This window comes from Maylandia zebra, linkage group LG4, assembly GCF_041146795.1.
Source record: "Maylandia zebra isolate NMK-2024a linkage group LG4, Mzebra_GT3a, whole genome shotgun sequence".
Lineage (NCBI taxonomy): Eukaryota > Metazoa > Chordata > Actinopteri > Cichliformes > Cichlidae > Maylandia > Maylandia zebra.
In genome coordinates this window covers 16,651,483-16,669,440 of record NC_135170.1, presented here as the reverse complement: position 1 = coordinate 16,669,440, position 17,958 = coordinate 16,651,483, and the positions used below count along the sequence as shown (strand labels likewise).

The following is a 17,958-nucleotide window of genomic DNA, read 5'->3' as shown; positions in this document are numbered from 1 at the left end:
GCATGTCTCCTTCACCCCTGGATGGTTTATATCACCATGCTACGATGTATAATTATGTTGAAACTAAATATTTAAAAGAAGGAGTTTTGGTCAGAGATGATAACGGAAGTGTAGCTTATACAGTATTCATGATGCAAGTCATGTTGAGCTTTTTAACAAGGAAGGGAAAAGGAAGTGTTCAGCGCCCCGGAGAGAGAGCCTCATAAATATCTCCCATCGTGTTCTTGTAAGAGGGAAAACCCCTCGAAATGTAGCGGAAAGGTTCATTTAAGACTTTCAAATAAGAAGCATTTCCTCTCTATTTCCACCTGATTCAAAGGCATGTTAAGAATGAAAATAAGGAAACATCTTAATTTTTTTTTTTTCGTTTTATTGAGTCAGTCAGATCTGTCCTATGAGCTTTTTCCAGATAAGAGCTCTGGATGACTCACCAGCCGGGCTGCTGCATATCACAGCGGCACGGAGGGAGACCTCAACTTCCCACCCACCAAAAACAATAAAGGTCTGTATCAAATGATGCTGAACAGCTGGACAAATGTAACACGATTGGAGAGCAGCTCTAATAGTTTAGAGTGTTGAGAGATAAACAGACAACAAACATAATTCCTCCCAAACAGGATAGAAAAATAACATCTGTCACACCCATTCATCTGCTCCCTTATCCCAATAAAACTGGGGCTTCACTGAAGCAACTGTACTGATCGAGGTAAACAAGGTCACTTAAAACTCACACGGTGGCCAACTGTTACTTAACAAACACGTAACGTTGGAGTAAAAAAGAAATCAAACAAACCAAAGCACAGACATGGGTTTCACTATCATCTGAAAAGGCATTGATTGCACATCTGTGGAAGCTTTCATCCCGTAGTAAACAATTCAGCTTTGTGACATAAAGGCATCTTAGAGTCTCGATCACACTGAAACAAATGGACGATACACTCGTGACCACTCTGGGTCGGTGGACTCAAAAAGAAAAACAAAACAAACAAAGAAAACATACAAAATTCAAAAAGTTGAAATTAAATTCACCGTAACAAATTAAATGTGAACGTGTCGTGACAATACTGCATACAAACAGATACACGGCAGGTGTGTGATCTAAAAATCTTGCATTTAAGAGAACTTTGACATTTTGGAGAACTGTGTAAGCTTGCTTACTCTGCAGAGAGAAGACTGACAACACGTGACAGTCGTTAGTGTTATGGTGGGGTTATACGTCCTATACCTTGGTTGACACATGACACGGAGTAGCCAGGGTACAGACACGAGGGCCTTACAGGTCCCGACAGGTAAAACAGAATGAATTCTCTTCCACTGACATTGTTGTTTAAAAAACAAACAAAAACAAACAAACAGCTGCGTTTCAGACGTAGAGTGTCTTGGCTTTTGCCCGCTTCTTCCTATTTCCAGCCTACATGCTGAGCTAACATATAAACAGAGTGGTTTCAATTCTCCCAGTGGGCCGAGAGTAATCTGAATAAACGTTATTTTTACCCACATTTCCTTCAGCTCAGTAGAGTCGCTTTAGCAGAGTGGATAAGAAACAGGTCAAACAGCGGAAGTAAAAGTCCTGACTTAAGGTCCACAGTCTGTTGTTCTGGAGCTTTCATGCACACTGCACATCCTTCCTTTTCAGTTAAAGACGTATTACAAAGATGATCTCAGGGAAACTGTGAATGCATCCTCGCTATCTGCACCAGCAGTCCAGGCACTTCCTTAGACCAGACGTTTAGCTCAGAGCCTTTTTTTGCAACAACAGAAAATTTAACTCAATTTAGCAGCTAGTTCTGCGAATTAACAAACAAAATGTGAAAAAATGACACAAATAATATATTAAAAAGAAAAAGCACAAGACTCCTAAGGATACACAAGAACCCCACTCTCTTTACTACTCTTCCTTCTCTGTGTTACAGTCCAAAAATTTTATGCGTCTGTGCAACAGGGAGTGGCAGTTTGCTCCTATTGTAAAAAAGAAAGAAAGAAATGACCTTAACCGTTACCTTCTAATCTTCACATTGTAACCTAGTGACCTCTGTGTAAAACCAAAGTCTTACAGTAAAGTGCACTTCATCTATCTGTTCCTTAATGCTTACATAATAATGCTTCAAAATAAGCACAATAACATGATTCACAGGTTTGATTCTCCCTCGAAAAGAAGACGGAGCACGGCACTGAGCCTGTTGATTCTACCGAAGTGCAGGAAAACTGTGCACCTGAACACTTCTTAAAGAAACTCCGGCACAGACGGATCATGACCGCAAACCTGTGCGACAGCTTAAATAACACGTTACACCCGGCATCCGTGTACCCATTCAGTAAGCGGTGCTACAAGACTAGGCGCTTGCAGTTTCCTATGTGCAAATTTCCAGCAGTCATGCTCTTGTCTTTCAAGCCTGTATTACTGTGGCGCTGAGAAAGACACGGCTCCTCGGTGGAGGAAGATTCCTTATCGTTGCTTATGTGCCCTTGAGCTCTTAGCCGACCTCGGAGACGTCCTGGTTCACACAGGTCTCCTAGCAGTCTCCGGTTTTCTCCGCACGTCTGCAGTCTCTCTTCTCTGAGGGCTACCTGATCCGCCCATCGCTTTTCACTGGGCCCATATCAGATTTAGGGTCTGGGGACAATGGGCTCCAGGCAGTCTTGGAACAAGACCCCAAAGCTGGGCATGAGGAAGTCTGTGTTGCACACAAGTCGCCGATAACCCAGAAGGACTCAACAGAAGTGTCCACCCATGCATCAAGGGCCTGGCCCACCAACTGGGCATTACGCTGGGCCACCTGCATGGCAGGTTCTTGGGGAGGCAGTTTAAGCACTGAGCTCAGCTGCTGGAAGCTCTGCTCCAGGTACAAGTTCCCTGGAGGTCCTGCATGAAGCCAGCTGTCCTCTTCTAGAACAGAAGGAGAGAAAAAAATCAGAAGAAGATGACATGAGTGTCTGAAAAATCCACCAAAGTTTTCAGATTTGAATGATCAAGCACTAATGTACGCCCGGGGACATTCTGCATGTTTTTATTCCCAATAAATCCAAAGCAAAGATTAAGACTAACAATGAACACCATCAACTGTGCAGTCTGACATAGCCGATGCCATGTTTGCCCAGGTAGGCATGGTCATTGATTACAGCACACACCAGCATTGTAGTTTATTTACTGTAGCTGATGAAGCTTGTAGGCAACACCAAACTTCTGTGTGTGTGCGTGTGAGAGAGAGAGAGAGTAGTTTTGGGCACTTTAAGGGGTGCGTCTACTTCTTAAAACCTTTATATTGCCATTTGTTTTCCAAATAAAGCATGCTGGAAACAGAAATCAAAGGTGAAAATCATATTTTTTAAGTTGATGTAATAATATTGGTTTAAAATAGTGGAAAGTAGAGAATTTAATAGCCAACATTAGTTTCTTGCCGATATATCAGCATGGACTGGTATGATAAATGAGTTTTAAAAAATAAATTAAATAAATAAAGGGGCAGGAAAACACCCAATAAATAGCGTTATGAGTGCTGACATCGTTTACCTAAAAACACATATTTGAATATTAGGAAATTGGTTTTAATAATGTGAAAACAAAACAAAAATATAATGTCCTGAAAAATACTTTCAGCACAGCATGCTTTTTTGGTGACTGGCTTTATTCACCAATAGCAATCAGTATTAGAAAAGCTTCTGTCATTAAACCTGCATGCTCTCTTTTCCATAGAGTACTGATTGGGACAGCTATTTAAAAGTGGTACTGTAAAACTAGCAAGGCCTCCTTCTTCTCTACCATCTTCAGCTGCATCGTCTTCCAATTGGGCCTCAGAGATTCTTAAGATGTTTGCGGACATAAACAAAAACTTGCTGTTACTGTTAACCATTTGCATTCACAAAAATTGACCTGAAAGGGTCAGACAAACTATAAAGAAGCAAAAATAAATGCATTCACCTGATACCCATCCACTTACATTTACCAATTACAGCAGACTGAACAACAGTATGGCTTTAACTTCTGTGTGAACCAAATGTGTGAAAGCCTGAAATGGTGTGTCACAAAATGTTGGAATGACATGACTGAAAACATTTGAAGTTCAAGACTTTTAAAGGGCACAGAGACGCCCTGTGATCGCGACAGACAGGACTGAACAAGTATTTAGGGAAAATGTAGTGCTTGACTGATTTGGTGTTTCATCATGTGATTCTGTCACAGAAAGTGAAATAAAGAAAAACATCAGCCTTATCTTTTCAAATTAAAAATGAAAATAAAGAGCTATAAATACATGTCTCACCTTTGCGTAGCGGCTCCTTGTTATTAAAAGTTAACGGCATGACAAGAAAGTGAACTTCTGCCACACGCTCCCATTGTTTTAACACCCGTACCGTCCAGGTGCCCGGCCGCAGGGGGTGCTGCAGTGGCGGTTTGTAGTGTGTGTACTCTGCATCCAAATCCACTGTAATGTCATAAGATGCCGCCACCACCAAAGCCGGGTCGACCCACACAATAGTGGCGGTGAGATTCGGACCACGTGCCCACTTCTGGACTGCCAGAGGTTCATCCAAAGGGCCGATCACCCCACCGAAGTTACGGAAGATCCTCTCTTTGGGATCCCACTCTGTGCCAATCTTAGGATAACAAAAAAAGTCATTTTTAAAAAATATTTTTAAAAATTTATGTGACATATGTTACGTCCCTCTGCAGCCCCTAATCATCTCAATGGTGCTAATTGGCCACACCTAGTCAGGTGTGGATAAAAGCATACCTTAGGCAAGCTTCCTGGGGGAGCTCACTTGCCTTTGCGGCACTAGCCATTTTAGCCAACCTGCTGTGCATTTTAGGATTTAAAACCTCTTCTCACTAACACTCTGGTATTCATCTCCTTTTTTATGTTGCGGCTTTGAGCCAGGTTGTAACATAAGTGGGGGCTCATCCGGGATCTTCGGACATTTTTGTGGAGACTGAATATCAGTTTTTTGTATTGCTTTTAAGTGGGTGAGTGAAGGTGTTCACTGTGATTGAGCTACGTCCCTTTAGTAAGTGTGTTTCAGCTGGGTGGCTGTGCTGCCCTTCCATCGAAGCACTTGTTTGTTGTTTTAGTTTATTGTGTTTGGTGGTTATCCTGGGTGGGGGTACAGAGTTTGGTAGGAGACTATATCTCTGGTCTGCTGCCTGCTCTCGAGTTGGCGTTTAAAGTTGCCTCGAGTCCGGTACACCACTGAAGACTAGACAGGTAAACTTTTATTGTTTTTAGCATCTTAGGTTGGGAGTTGTGCATAGTAAATCAGTGGCAGCAAACTTGGCAGGAGGTTTGAGACCATTCAATAATTATGGTCTTGTGCCTGAGGCAGGTAGGCCGTTTTTAAGTTGGCATAATGTATACTGTGTGTGCATATGTCAGTGTTGATGGATGCTAATGAGATCCTTGTGAGGTGAGTGCTTTGTGCTGTGACCTTTAGTGTTGTGGTAAATATGGCTACTTTTGTTGGATCACTTGTGAGTGTTGTTGGCCAGGTGATGGCAATAACACTGAGGGGTGCTGAGCAACCCTTGATGTGATCGTTGTGTGGCCATAGCTCTCCGTTTTGTGGGTGGTCACTAGTATGCTTGCTTTACTGAACCTTGTGGATTAAAGCCTTATGTTACGACCCGGCTCAAAGCCGCAACATAAAAAAGGAGATGAATACCAGAGTGTTAGTGAGAAGAGGTTTTAAATCCTAAAATGCACAGCAGGTTGGCTAAAACAGCTGGTGCCACCAAGGCAAAGGCAAGTGAGCTCCCCCAGGAAGCTTGCCTAAGGTATGCTTTTATCCACACCTGACTAGGTGTGGCCAATTAGCACCAGCTGAAAACATTGAGATGATTAGGGGCTGCAGAGGGATGTAACACATAATACAACAACACTGACAACACTACAAAAGAGACCCACTCCTTTCTGTCTGAAGAAGGTGAGTGAATATTCATTTCTTCCAGTATTAACATACTTTTTGTTAAACTAATTAAACTTCAGTTTAGCTTTTGTCAGATCACGCCTGATACAGCCACCCTAATTTTTAGATATCAGCTAGAAAATCTTCCTCATGTTGCAGTTGTCTTGATCTTGAAAGTTTGTACAAAAAAACCCTAAAGAGTGCTTACTTCCAGATTCTTGAGCCTTTCAAATTCTTTAAGGTTCTTCTCAAGGACGAGTGTAGCCTGAGGCACTGCCCACATCTCCAAAGTCTCCCTGGCCTTTGACTCCACTGCCTGGACTTCTTGGCGAACCAGGTACCCTTGGAAACGGTCATCATAAAAGTATACATGCACAGATAGAGGGACGCCTACTGGTTCAAACCTGGGAGAAAAAAAATAGATAAATTAAACATGACAAAGAAAATAGCTTATGTGCTGTGTTAGTGACAATAACAAAGCAAAGCAGAACAGACTCTCCACCTGCAGGCCTTCACGTTGCTCTGAGCAGTCACCAAACTCTTCAGGCCCAGGCGAAAGAATGACAAGTACGCCGTGAGAGCCACGTCACTGAGAGAGCCCACATCATCCAGCTGCTCAAACAGGCTCTCCCAATATGCCTTGATAGCAACAGTTCCTGGAGCATACTGGCCATACAGGTGAGTGTCCAGGATGTCTATGGCCTCCTGGTTCACCGAGGACTCAAACTTGCGGGCAAAGAATGTTGGACGGGTCAGTTGCTGTGGATGAGGAAGAGAAAATGGCAAAAACATATTTGACAAAGAATTAGAATTTAGTTAAAGTCAGTTTGATTTAGCATTAAATAAAGCCATTCTTCTGGAAAGTATCTGCAGTTCTGCCCTTGTGCTTATTCAAAACCACCGGACTCTGTTGACAAAAACAGTGATTTCCCATCTTACAGAAACAGGGCTCATTAGTCTACTTTGTGTGCCTTTCCTTGCTTGCAGTCAGAACTAACCCCAAAGAACTCCAGGAGCCAGATAATAATACAAACTAATTGATTGAGGAAAGAAATATTTAAAATGTTTTTAAATATAACCTAGTGCTAGCAAAGTGTACCTAACAAAGTGGCCACTGAGTGTATATGGCTTCTGTCTATATCACCCAGCCCTGTTTTTTGTTTTAAAGTGGCATCCTCTGTTGAACTCACCTGGATTCGAACGAGGTCTTGTGGTTTAAAATCATTGGGAGAGCAGCCACACCAGTCAACAATGTGCTTGTACTGACATTTACAGCCCAGCTTACGGTTCCAGTTGGTGACGCGCAGGTTATTGTCCACCAGGGTGTCACACATGAGACTGTTCCCGAGCACTGTGTGGAAGAAAGACTGGGAAGAAAGGGTAGGAGTAGGTACGTTATTTCTTCACTGTGTGAGAAAACAGTGTGGCCAAGTGTTGTGTCCAAATTAAGCTTGTGTAAACCATCAAATATACCTATGAACTGTTTCTAACCACACTCTAAATTACAAAAAGGTCACAGCTCTATAGCGGTGAACAGACAACTCTTCTGAGACCAAACTACACAGATAAAATATAGCGAAGCCTCCTCATCTTGCACTTCTGCTGCACGCTGTGCCAGAAAGCTTAAAGTATTACATTATCTCTGCTGCTAGGCTCTTCTGACTTGGCAGGGGACGATGAGCCTGAGACAGGCTTCTATATGAAACTGTCTCAACAACGGGAGATAAACAGACTGCCTACAGCTCGCTTACCTCAGCAGGAAGCAGAGCGTAGGAATAGAACTGCTTCAGCCCCGACACAAGCTCGTCCTGGGAGTTGATGACGTACTCCACAAAACGGCGGGTGAGTGCAAACCAATCGGAGCCGCCTGAGACCTCCAGGCCTTCGGGGATGTTGCGCTCGCCTAGACGCCACATGTGGTTGTCACACTCGTGGAAGAGACGGTCAAGGCCCTGCTTCTTAATAAACCTGGAACACAGGACACAGCTGAAAATGATGGGTGGAAGAGACACGGGTGAAGGTATTTGCACCATTCATCGCAGTAAATGATAAAGAACTGTAACACTGCATTAAATAATGGATCTGACAGAGCTCTCTGCTCCCCAGCTCATCTGTATCTGCAGCAATATTTAAATACACTTCTATTTGCTGAGAATTTATAGAGCAACTTTTTGTGATTTCATTCATTAACATTGTTCAGTTACAGTTTTTCTGTAGTATTAAAAGGTGTGTCAAATGTAATTTATTATAAGTCAAAATGCCATCCCGATGTCAGTATTTGCAGACTGTGCTGCCTTTATGTAGCAAACTCACCGGGCATTCTCTCTCCCATGGGACTTGAGAAAGTTCTTATCTCTGTGCAGCGACAGGAAAGCCACCAGTTCATCATTGGTCCTGCAGGAGGGCATTATGGTGAGAATTGAAAGGAGGAAAGGTTATGTTGAAGCAGGAGACCAAAAAAAGGGCCATCTACAGGGTTCTTTGGACTGTGTTATGAGTATTGTGCTAGCTGAAATAAACTACTCTGGACACAGCACAGAAAACATTGTCTTTCTGTGCTGTGTCCAAGCAAGCCTTTTCCCCTTGAGATGGTTCAGGTGGACTAACAGCTGCTTTGTTAGGGGTTCAAAGCTGCCCCAGAAACAAGCCAGCCAAAACTGATTCATGCCCAAAATAATTCATTTGAAGCTGCCACTAGATTCTCTTATCTGCCAACTGTTAAGTTTCTTTGTAATGTTGCTGTAAAAAGCGCCGTAATTGTAGGTGCAGTTTTGCAAAAGGGAAAGAGGCATTCAAAAATAATGAAAAATGGCTCAAGATACAAACTTTGAGGGAATACAACAAACACAAAGTAGGTTAAAGAGGTAGTGCACACTAAAATGCTTTTTTTTATTTTTAGCTCTAAAATAAACTTCACTGTGACAGAGTGAAAATGGCTCAAGACACCCTTTTCTGTTTGGGATTATGAAAGATAAGTGGTGTAACCAGCTGTTAAGTTTCTTTTGTTTTAACATGGCGGTTCAATGATTTTGACAGGAGCAGAAGCAACACCATGCTGCAATGTTTCACTACACACCCACACGTCTCAGCACTGCTTTTGATGGCAGGACACTGAACTGATAGCAAGAGGGCGAGAGAGAGTCAAAGACAGCTTTGGGCATTACTAGGGCTTCAGGTAAAAGCTTGAATTTATACAGTTTATGACCATCCTGATCTCCCATGACCCTCTGTGGCAGACGTTCATTGACAATCTGTCTAATCCTCTTTTTTTCACTTGGCCTGAGATTCACTGAGCAACTCCTGCCTCACATATCTATGTCCCCTCTTCAGTAACCCATCTAAACTCAAAGCATCTTTTTTTAATCTTGCACTGCATGGATTTAGGCTCAAATGTGGGAGTGAATGTACACCTTAGGTAAAGTGCAACAAAGATTAGCTGTTGAGTTTATTTCTATGTATATATGTGTGTGTGACCAACCTAGTTGGAAAGTCTGTGGCACTAAGATTGATGAAAAAATCCCACTTCCAGTCCAGCATGGAGAGCAGATCCTGCATGCTGCGTAGGTAGGCTTTGAGAAGGCTGGCTCCTCCCCAGATGGTGACCATGCGCCATGGCGTGGCTCTCACATTTGGGTACTGCTGGGCTATCTGCAGGACCTCCCGATGCATGTAGCCAGACCGCTGTCAGAGTTTTAAAACCAAAAGTCAGTTAAAGAGTTAAATGAGGAGAGGCTGCTTCTGAAACAAAAGCATAATCTACTTTTAGCTTTGTTCTCACAGAGCTGCAGCTGCCACTGTGCCAAGACCATCACACAAAACTGGCTCCTGTTGAAAGAGAATTTGATCTGAGAAGAACAACAGCCACATGGTGCTCTGTGCTGTGGGTCATAATGACAATAGAGGAAGAATCAAAATTAGTTTCTGTTGCTGGCTGTTCCTCCTTTAGGTGACTGCAGGTGAGACAAAAATAAATGAACTGAGCTTAAAAGATAGTCTGGAACAAACCACAGTGCGGGGATTAAAGGAAGAAATAGAGGCTGCTGAGCTGCCAAGCTTTATGCAGCGGTATTAAAAATTGAGTGAGTGAACATGTGACCACTGCAAGTGTCTAAAATATGCAAGAAACCAACAACTGAAGGTTCAACAATTCTTTTTATTATTTCTACTTGGAACTTAAACTGATTAATTATAACCTAATTAACAAGGGGCCTGTTCACAAATAAGGAGAGCTAATAAACGTTGTGAAGCAATAAATGGGCAGTTTAGGGAGACACAGACACTTCGAAAGTGACTGTTTGGGGACACAAAGTCCAATTGTGTTTAGCAAAGCATGAACAAAGGGTATCGATTCTGTCTTGTATATTTAAAAGAGGACATAAAGATTGTATGAAAAGGGTATACAGTTTTTTTGCAGAAATTAGAAAATAGGAGAACGAATGGTCAAAGAGTAGTCTGAACTCAGTACTCGCCTTTAAACAGGAGAAGAAGAGGACAGGATAAGAGAGAGCAGAGCAGTTGGCAGACATTTTCTAGGACAAACCTGACCTGTTTTACAGCCTCATCTCTCAAACAGGCTTTTGCCTCTGAGATGGATGAGGTTAGGCAAGCAAAGTATCTAAGACTGTCTGTGGTGTGATTGTCCTACTGACGTCTTATCCATCATTGCCTCCGGTGAGCTGCTCTGCCGTCCCTTGGCAGCAGAACAGAGCAACTCCCTACGTCTCCACAACCTTTCCGGCAACACAGGTGCACTGAGAACAGGCACCTGTTTCTCTGCTGTCTCTGCTGAACGCACCTGAGGTCCCTGCCTCAGTACCAGCCGTGCATTTGTCTTTTGCCTTCCGGCTGCACATGACAGCAGACCTTTCCTCCACTAAATCCAGCCCCTAAGAATAACCACACTTTGCTCTATCCAGGCTAATCCCCTTTACTACACTGTGAGACCCGTGGGATAAATTTAACCTTCATAATGCAAATAAGATCTAACTGGGAAAAGCATCTGTGAGTGCACCAAACACATACTGTTTAATATAATATTTAAGCACCAAAAATAATACTGTCTAAAGAGACTGCATGGCAGTTGAAGCTCTGTAATTACCTTATCCACATGGATGTAGTAATAGTGGTCACGGTGATAAATGGCTTTGATGAGACGTTTGAGCTGCCGTACAGCACGGCCGTGGACCATCAGAACGAAAGCCACTCTGACGGGGTTCTCCACTTCGGATAGGCTGTCTTCCAGCTCACCAACAGCCTGAACTGGGTGTGACACACCTGTCCCAATAGGACAGACAAATATGACTCAGTAGGCTTGGGGGCACCTCTAAGCTAGCTGTTTAACAGGCACTATTAATGGATTGAAAGAGATTTAATTTTACCATGTTACATATCTGAAGTATTCAAAATCTAAAAGGGTTTTCTATTACTTTCCTTTTTGACAAAGCGTCCAACTCAGCAACACTGCAAGCTGCATTTACAGTAATGGCACAACTGAGCCAGAGGCGTGGGTTGAGTCTTTTGGCCCTGTGCAACCCCTGCATTATACTGCAGTTGCAAACAAGTTCCCTAAATGTGGCTATACAATCAGAGACATTTGACGATCTATAATGTATAACCCTAAAACTAAGCATAGCAATGGGCAAAAGATGGAAAGATTCTTCTGAGTTAAGGACATGAAACAGCTATTTGTTGCTGTTTATCATAGTGGGTCAAATCTTTTTGTTTTTAGTATTTGAATTTAGTACATTTTTAATTATGTACCAAAGAAAACTGTAACAGCTACAACATTGTTAGACTGAAAAATAACAAAATCTATAAAACAAAATTATCCTATAACTGTCAAGGAAATTTGGCAACAAAGAATGTCTAGACTGAAAATGCACTGGTGAGTAAAAATTACAGTAAATGTCAAAAAGTGTCATTTTGTTCATTTTTTACATTCATCTCCTTTCACGTTGAAGTTTGTAGACTACACGTGATTATAAATACTCATGCAAACTTTAGCGGGTTCTCACCAAGCTGAGGGCAGAACTGAGGGAGTGACTCTGGCATGAGCTGCCCGGCCTGATGCTGGCACACGATGTTGGCGATCTCCTGTCTGCACTGCTGTGACGCGGCGCGGTGCAGAGCAGACAGCGCATCCTTTCCTATGATATCACATTTAGGCACAAAGTCACTGTTGGGGGCTTGGTGCGCCCCGTCCACGCTGCCTGGCTCTCCTGGTATGGCAGCAGCAGGTAACTTGCCTGCCCCGTCTGGGCGGATCTCGCTAAGGTTACGGCTGCTGGAGAGATCGTGGGGGACTACACCATCTACTCCAACCCCTGTCATTCCCCGTTCCTGGGGGGTCTTCAGCCTGATGTTGGGCTTCCCTCCACGGCGGCTGCTCCCTCTCCTCAGTGCACTGGCACCATTGCTTCCCTTGTTTCTCCCCGACAATGAATTCTGTGCGTTGTCTTTCTTGGGGTCCTGGTTGTCGTGGTCAGGCAGCTTAGACTGTCTTAGTTTTCTCTGAGGAAAGAGAGAGAGCAGAGACATATTTTAAATCCTGCTCTGTTGCCAGTCATTCCATAAGGTTATCTTGGACAACCACTACTGAGAGGAGGCGTTATTTCTTTGGAGTCATAATGAATCATAATGAATCCACAGAAATGACACATAAGGTAAACAAAGACCTCGACTAGGGCAGCAGTAGACAGATCCCCAGAGGGAAGGATGTGTTTACTTGCTTTTGTTTTTTTCATTCTGCCGATCTGGGTTATTTTTAGCTGAGCCTCTGCCTTTTTATGGAGCTAATCTGCAAAAAGTGGACAGTCACACATGATTCCAGTTATTCACTGTACCGACCTGAGTTTCCTCCCTCTGGCCGAAATCACAGGCAGGAAAAATGCACACACATGCAAGTAGGTCACATGTTTACAGCCCCTTCATACACACATTAAGAAGTGACAATGTGGCAAATTTACTTGCACTTTAGTGCTAAAATTATCTCAAAGAGCTCAGGGGGATTTTGTGACAAATTAACAACAATATTCTATCATTTTAGTTTATTATAATAAAAAAAAATCAGTAAAGCACTAACTTTGATAGTGTTTGACTGTAACCTCTTAAAAATCAAACCAGGGCTTGAGAGCTTCCTTAAAATGTCAAGATAAGACCTTCTTATAAATGCTTTGACATAATAAAATCAGTGAAGTGTCCCACTGCTGCAGTCTCTGGCCGTAAAATCTCTAAATGTTAAGTCCACCCAGTGTTTGTCATATAGTTATACTTTTGTGAAAATGTCAACATAAAAGGGAAAGATCAGCTTTGGGGCAGGTGCAGAGCTGCCCGTTTTCCCCAGCAGGAAAATTATGTAAACACTAATGAAAGCTAGAAAGGTCTCTTTCCTCAAGTGCAAAAAACAAAACAAAAGAATGCATCATAGAGAATAGTGTGTTATCATCTAAACTGATGTTGTATCAAAATGAAAGAGGACCCAGTTTAAGTTTTACATCTAAGGCTCGGTTTCAAAGCAAAAGCTTTGAGTGAATCAGTCTCACTAGAGTAGAAATCACACCTCAAAAAATAAAGGCAGAGGACTTTTTTGGAGGGAAAGACACTCACACGCACACAGTTTAAGCCATTTTAAATCTTCTAGCCAAATAACATCATAGTTTTGGCACACTAAATTACTGGTTCATATAAAAAGTCCCTTCAAAATATTCATTTGGAGAAGAGAAAGAAGAGCGAGTGGGTGAGAGTGTTCTGCCTCTGTCAGAAGTTATGGTAAAACGTGGGCCCGCTCATTCGCCTCACACCGCTGGCACCCCGACAGCCCAGAGATTGTGGGAACAGAAGATGGACCGGGCCTGTGCGGTGGGACGAGGAGCCAGATAATACATGGCCAACACACCAGCTGCCAACCAATAAAGCAAAGTCAGCTACTGGCTGCCAACTGCAGTCTCAAATCCAATACAGTAAGAGGGATTGTGAAGTAAACTTACACAGCAGTCAGTGCAGTGCAAACCTACTGGAAGATGCTTATATACATTTAAGGAACCTTGCCATCTTTCTGAGAAATTATGACACCATACATGTCAACTCATCAAGAAAGCTTTGCTTCCTTTAATCGGTGTAAGAGCGGGTGCTTTAGTTACATCTTTATGTCAATTTCACAACACTCAAAGGCCAAACTAAACACAACCTCAGCTTCTGTGGAAGTGCTGGGAGGAAATCTGTGGTCTGACCAGCTGCACGACACTAACTCAGAATAGGCCTTAGAGAGTGACTACCCATGTTGCCTTACTTAACAAAGATTTATCCTTTTTTGTTGCCATTTCTGACCTTTTCATAAACCAAATTGTATTTGATGCAAAACGCCACAGCTGCAAAATGTGGCATTAATACGGCATAAATATGTAAAAATGCCAACAAAAACTTTTTGTTCTGAAAATCAAATTCCTGTAAAATTCAATTAAATAAAAAAAGAATAATAATAAAAACATTAATGGCATGATAACAACAAGCATGATTGCCAGCAAACATTCATAAGAAAGCTTAGTTTTCAGCTGCCAGCTGACATGTTTTTTGTGCAGAAAGCCAAGCACGCAGCACGGGCTAACATTTCAATTTTCCTTATCACTTGTGTTCACAGCTTTTAATTAACACCATCATGTAAAAAAAAAATGTATTGATTCAAAGGCAAGCCAGTCAGCCTCTTTACTTTCCAATTAAAGTCGAGTGAAACCATATCAGCGTTGCCATCTGCTGAAGCGTGAAGCTGCAGCAGCAGCGAGCACTCAGCTCTGCAGGAGAACCCGGGCGTGCAGAGGGTGATACAAGGATGACAAGCGTCATGTCTTCTTCTGTCCTCGCAATCCTTTCGCTCTTCTGCCCAAGGGATTTAATATAACGCATGTGACCGTGTTCACACATGCACTGCCAGACGCTGATTAGAGCAGATGCAAGATAAGGCAGAGATCGCTGAGCACGGGGAGACCGTTCAGAGGTGAAGTGATGATTAATGTGCACGCTCAAGTCAGAAATTTGATTCTGCATCTGCGAGAGTGCAAACATGCAGAGACCAAATGCTGACATTTGCATAGATGTCTGCCAACATAGCTGCATATAGAGCTGACATTTGTGCTGAGTGGTAGTGCCACAACTTCAGGGCCCAAAGATTAAAAACAGTCAATAAATAAATCTGATTAACAGTGAAGCAAACAACCAGTGCAGCTCTTTTCCCATCCACCTGCACACCTTTTAACTTTAAGACCATTATGCTTTCACCTGAGACACTCAACAGCAACACCCGAGGTGCAGTTGAGCTTCTATAAAGCAGTGTGCACTTCTGCTCATTTAGAAACACAGAAGAGCTGCATTTAAACACAGAAACCACAGCCCTGCACACATTTCTCTTATCTTTGCTGAGGCATGTTTAAGCATGAATACAACTGGTGAAACAGCAAACAGAAACAGGTGATGAAAGCCGGAGCCTCTCTCAAAATCACTTCAGCAAGAAAAGTTGACTCACTTGCTGCATTTAAAGGAAATGATTTATTTATTTAGTCTAACATCACCATCTGACCGATTAGCTCATGGTTTAAACTGAAGTGGTCAGCAGCAAATCATTTCCTTGGCAAACAGAGGCTACTGTCCGCAGAGTAATGACCCATCTTTTTCCCTTTCTCTGAAGGAACAGCCAAACATCTTTCCCTCCCCTCCCACTCGGCCACTGTTACATCTGTTGCCTGCCTTAAACCTTGCCAGGCACAGAACTTCAATCTATCCACATTGGAAAAAATTACACCACCACATTGCTTGATACATCACAATAGTGAGCTGGCAGGGCTCCCACCTCAGTTTTCAGTGTGCATTCCTGTGGCTCCATCATCACTGGTGTGTCTCAAAAAATGAGTCCTGTACACGCATGGTTCACCTATCTATGTTAACAGCTCAGGTTACCTGACTTAGAGGGAGAACTGGAACAGAAACTGCCTCAAGGTAGCGCACTCCAGGTGTGCCAGGGAGACCCAGGGAAAAAAATTCCCACACAAGACTTGGCTACTGTCGAAGAAACGGTTTCAGTGGTATGTAGGAGAGGCAGCTCTCTGCTGAACTTTTTGGTATGACTCAAAGCTAATTGAAAGTCACAGAACAGCCACAAGCACATCACAATCCACAGGTTGATATAAATAAGTAGGAAACATAAAACAAAAGAGATCCAAGTCATCCTGGAACTACTACATGAAGGCGGTCCTGCTCACACTGATGAAGTGTTTGGGATCAATGAATCACCAGTCTGTTCTCATGCTCCCTCAAACTTACATTACTTCATAGCATACTATTCGTCTTAGATATTCCCCTCAGTCTGTTTTTCATCACATTTTAACAACGCCATGGTTTCCAAAAGAAATAAACATGAGCGGTGGTACCCAAGCTCACCGCTGTTCCTTAAACAAGTTAACTACCACTTAACTACTCCTCTGGTTTCATGGCTGTGACAGTCTAGTAACGAATACTTTCTCACCAGGTAGTGTGGTCAATGAGAGACTGAGGAACAGACAGACACGCAGGCAAGTAGGTAGGTAGGAGGGCTGGACAGGGCTGGTCCGTTGTGCTGAAATGTTTGGGAGCAGCGCTCTTCCCCAACTGCTAACAGCTAACATCAGCTATAACTCACAGGGGGCTAAGTGCTAACGGCTAGCTCTACAATTAAACCAAAGCGAATAGCTGTCACGCCAAATACACCCGGAGGATCGGTTCCTCACCTCTGCCTCGCCTTCTTCCAGACTTCTCAGACTCCATACCACAAGCCCTTGAATCAGGAGGATAGTTAATGCGGCGGCAATCGCTAGTTTATATCGTCGGAGCAGCTTCTGCACTCGAACGCTGGCCACCATTTTTCCGACTCCGGTTGACTGGGAGCGCGTGCAGGGCTCATTCTGAGCGGCGCGCCCACGCGGGGTCGCTCAACATCCCGGTTTGCTGGAAAAAGTTATAAAGACGATTAGAACTGCTTATAATAATAATTAGTATTTATTTATTTGACTGTATTTTATAGCGTTCACTCACATTAGTTTTTTATATTTCCAATGACCTGAAATAAAAATAAATAAGTAAACGTTCTTTTTTAATTCATTTTCTATTTTCTTATTTCTTCAACATCAGTGTAATGGTATCAGAAACAAAATAAAAGAATAAATAAAAATATGCATTATATTTTCCTTCAACTTCCAGGTACAGACATAACATGACACTGACAGGTGACATATTAAAGGAAAATCTAACATACACTACACTTCATAGCATCTTCAGTTAGCATTGAGATTCAAGTTTCAGGAGGTCAGCCTTTACATTGGAGCTCAGTTTCCCCCCAAAACATGGTCCCTCATTTGGTGCTTTGATTCAGAACTGAATCCACCGTAGGTGTTCATTTGGGTTGAGTTACTGCAAAACCATAAGTCAGACATTTACATCCCCAACAGGTCCCAGAGCTCATATGACCCCCCCCCCCCCCCCCCCCCCCCCCTTTTTTTAAACTTTGTTACATAAGTGCGTTGTAAAAAATGTTATATTTAATGAAATCTGGCAAATCTGATGAGGTGCACGGTGATATTTTCTTGAAAGTGTGATATAAACAACATTTTACTTTACTTTTATAAGTAAAAGTAAGCCAAGTCAGTCAGGATGAGGGCATTGTTCTCCTGAAAGAGAGACCGCTCCCTTAAGGATAGCAGTGTTTCATCATAGAACAAAGGTAATTAGGCAGAAAAGCTGTGTATTGATTTGCAGTCACCCTTCCCTCCAAGGTGGCGACGAGACCCGCAGCATAACAAAGGCATCAGATCACCTTCAGCGTTATGGGTCAGGATTTTACTTGAATTAGGCATTTTTTAATTTTCTGTACTGATTAGGCCTGCCTATCAACACCCATTCATATGCATTTACATAAATAGTAAAATTCAATACGTGGTATAACACCCCCCCCCCCCCCCCCCCCCAAGAAAAACACACAACAACAACAACAGACAAACAAACAAACAACAACAACAACAACAACAACAAAATGCCACAAAATAT

The 17,958-nt window shown here is 42.7% G+C and overlaps 1 protein-coding gene across 2 annotated transcripts; it reads right to left on the bottom strand.

Annotated features, from left to right (window-relative positions):
- Positions 1-361: 361 nt before the first annotated feature.
- On the bottom strand, positions 362-16,832 carry xylt2 (xylosyltransferase II). Of its 2 annotated transcripts, none has more exons than XM_004560665.3 (11): positions 16,647-16,832; positions 11,910-12,405; positions 10,994-11,169; positions 9,374-9,576; positions 8,209-8,289; positions 7,647-7,863; positions 7,086-7,262; positions 6,398-6,654; positions 6,104-6,299; positions 4,260-4,593; positions 362-2,887 (listed from the first exon to the last, which is right to left on the bottom strand). In XM_004560665.3, the coding sequence occupies exons 1-11, from the start codon at positions 16,776-16,778 to the stop codon at positions 2,565-2,567; spliced, it is 2,592 nt and encodes an 863-aa protein (XP_004560722.2). In that variant the 5' UTR covers positions 16,779-16,832; the 3' UTR covers positions 362-2,564. The 2 variants fall into 2 exon arrangements, with proteins under 2 accessions (XP_004560722.2, XP_076739172.1); XM_076883057.1 differs by lacking the exon at positions 16,647-16,832 and adding an exon at positions 16,406-16,539.
- Between the last annotated feature and the right edge of the window lie 1,126 nt (positions 16,833-17,958).

Bases quoted from the DNA above. Each gene is read 5' to 3' on its own strand.
- xylt2 (XM_004560665.3), bottom strand. From the start codon at position 16,778: ATGGTGGCCAGCGTTCGAGTGCAGAAGCTGCTCCGACGATATAAACTA. The intron at 6,300-6,397 runs GTGGAGAGTCTG...TTTTTCTCCCAG, and splicing joins AGCAACGTGAAGGCCTGCAG to GTTTGAACCAGTAGGCGTCC. The intron at 2,888-4,259 runs GTGAGACATGTA...CTTCTGTTCTAG, and splicing joins CAAGGAGCCGCTACGCAAAG to AAGAGGACAGCTGGCTTCAT.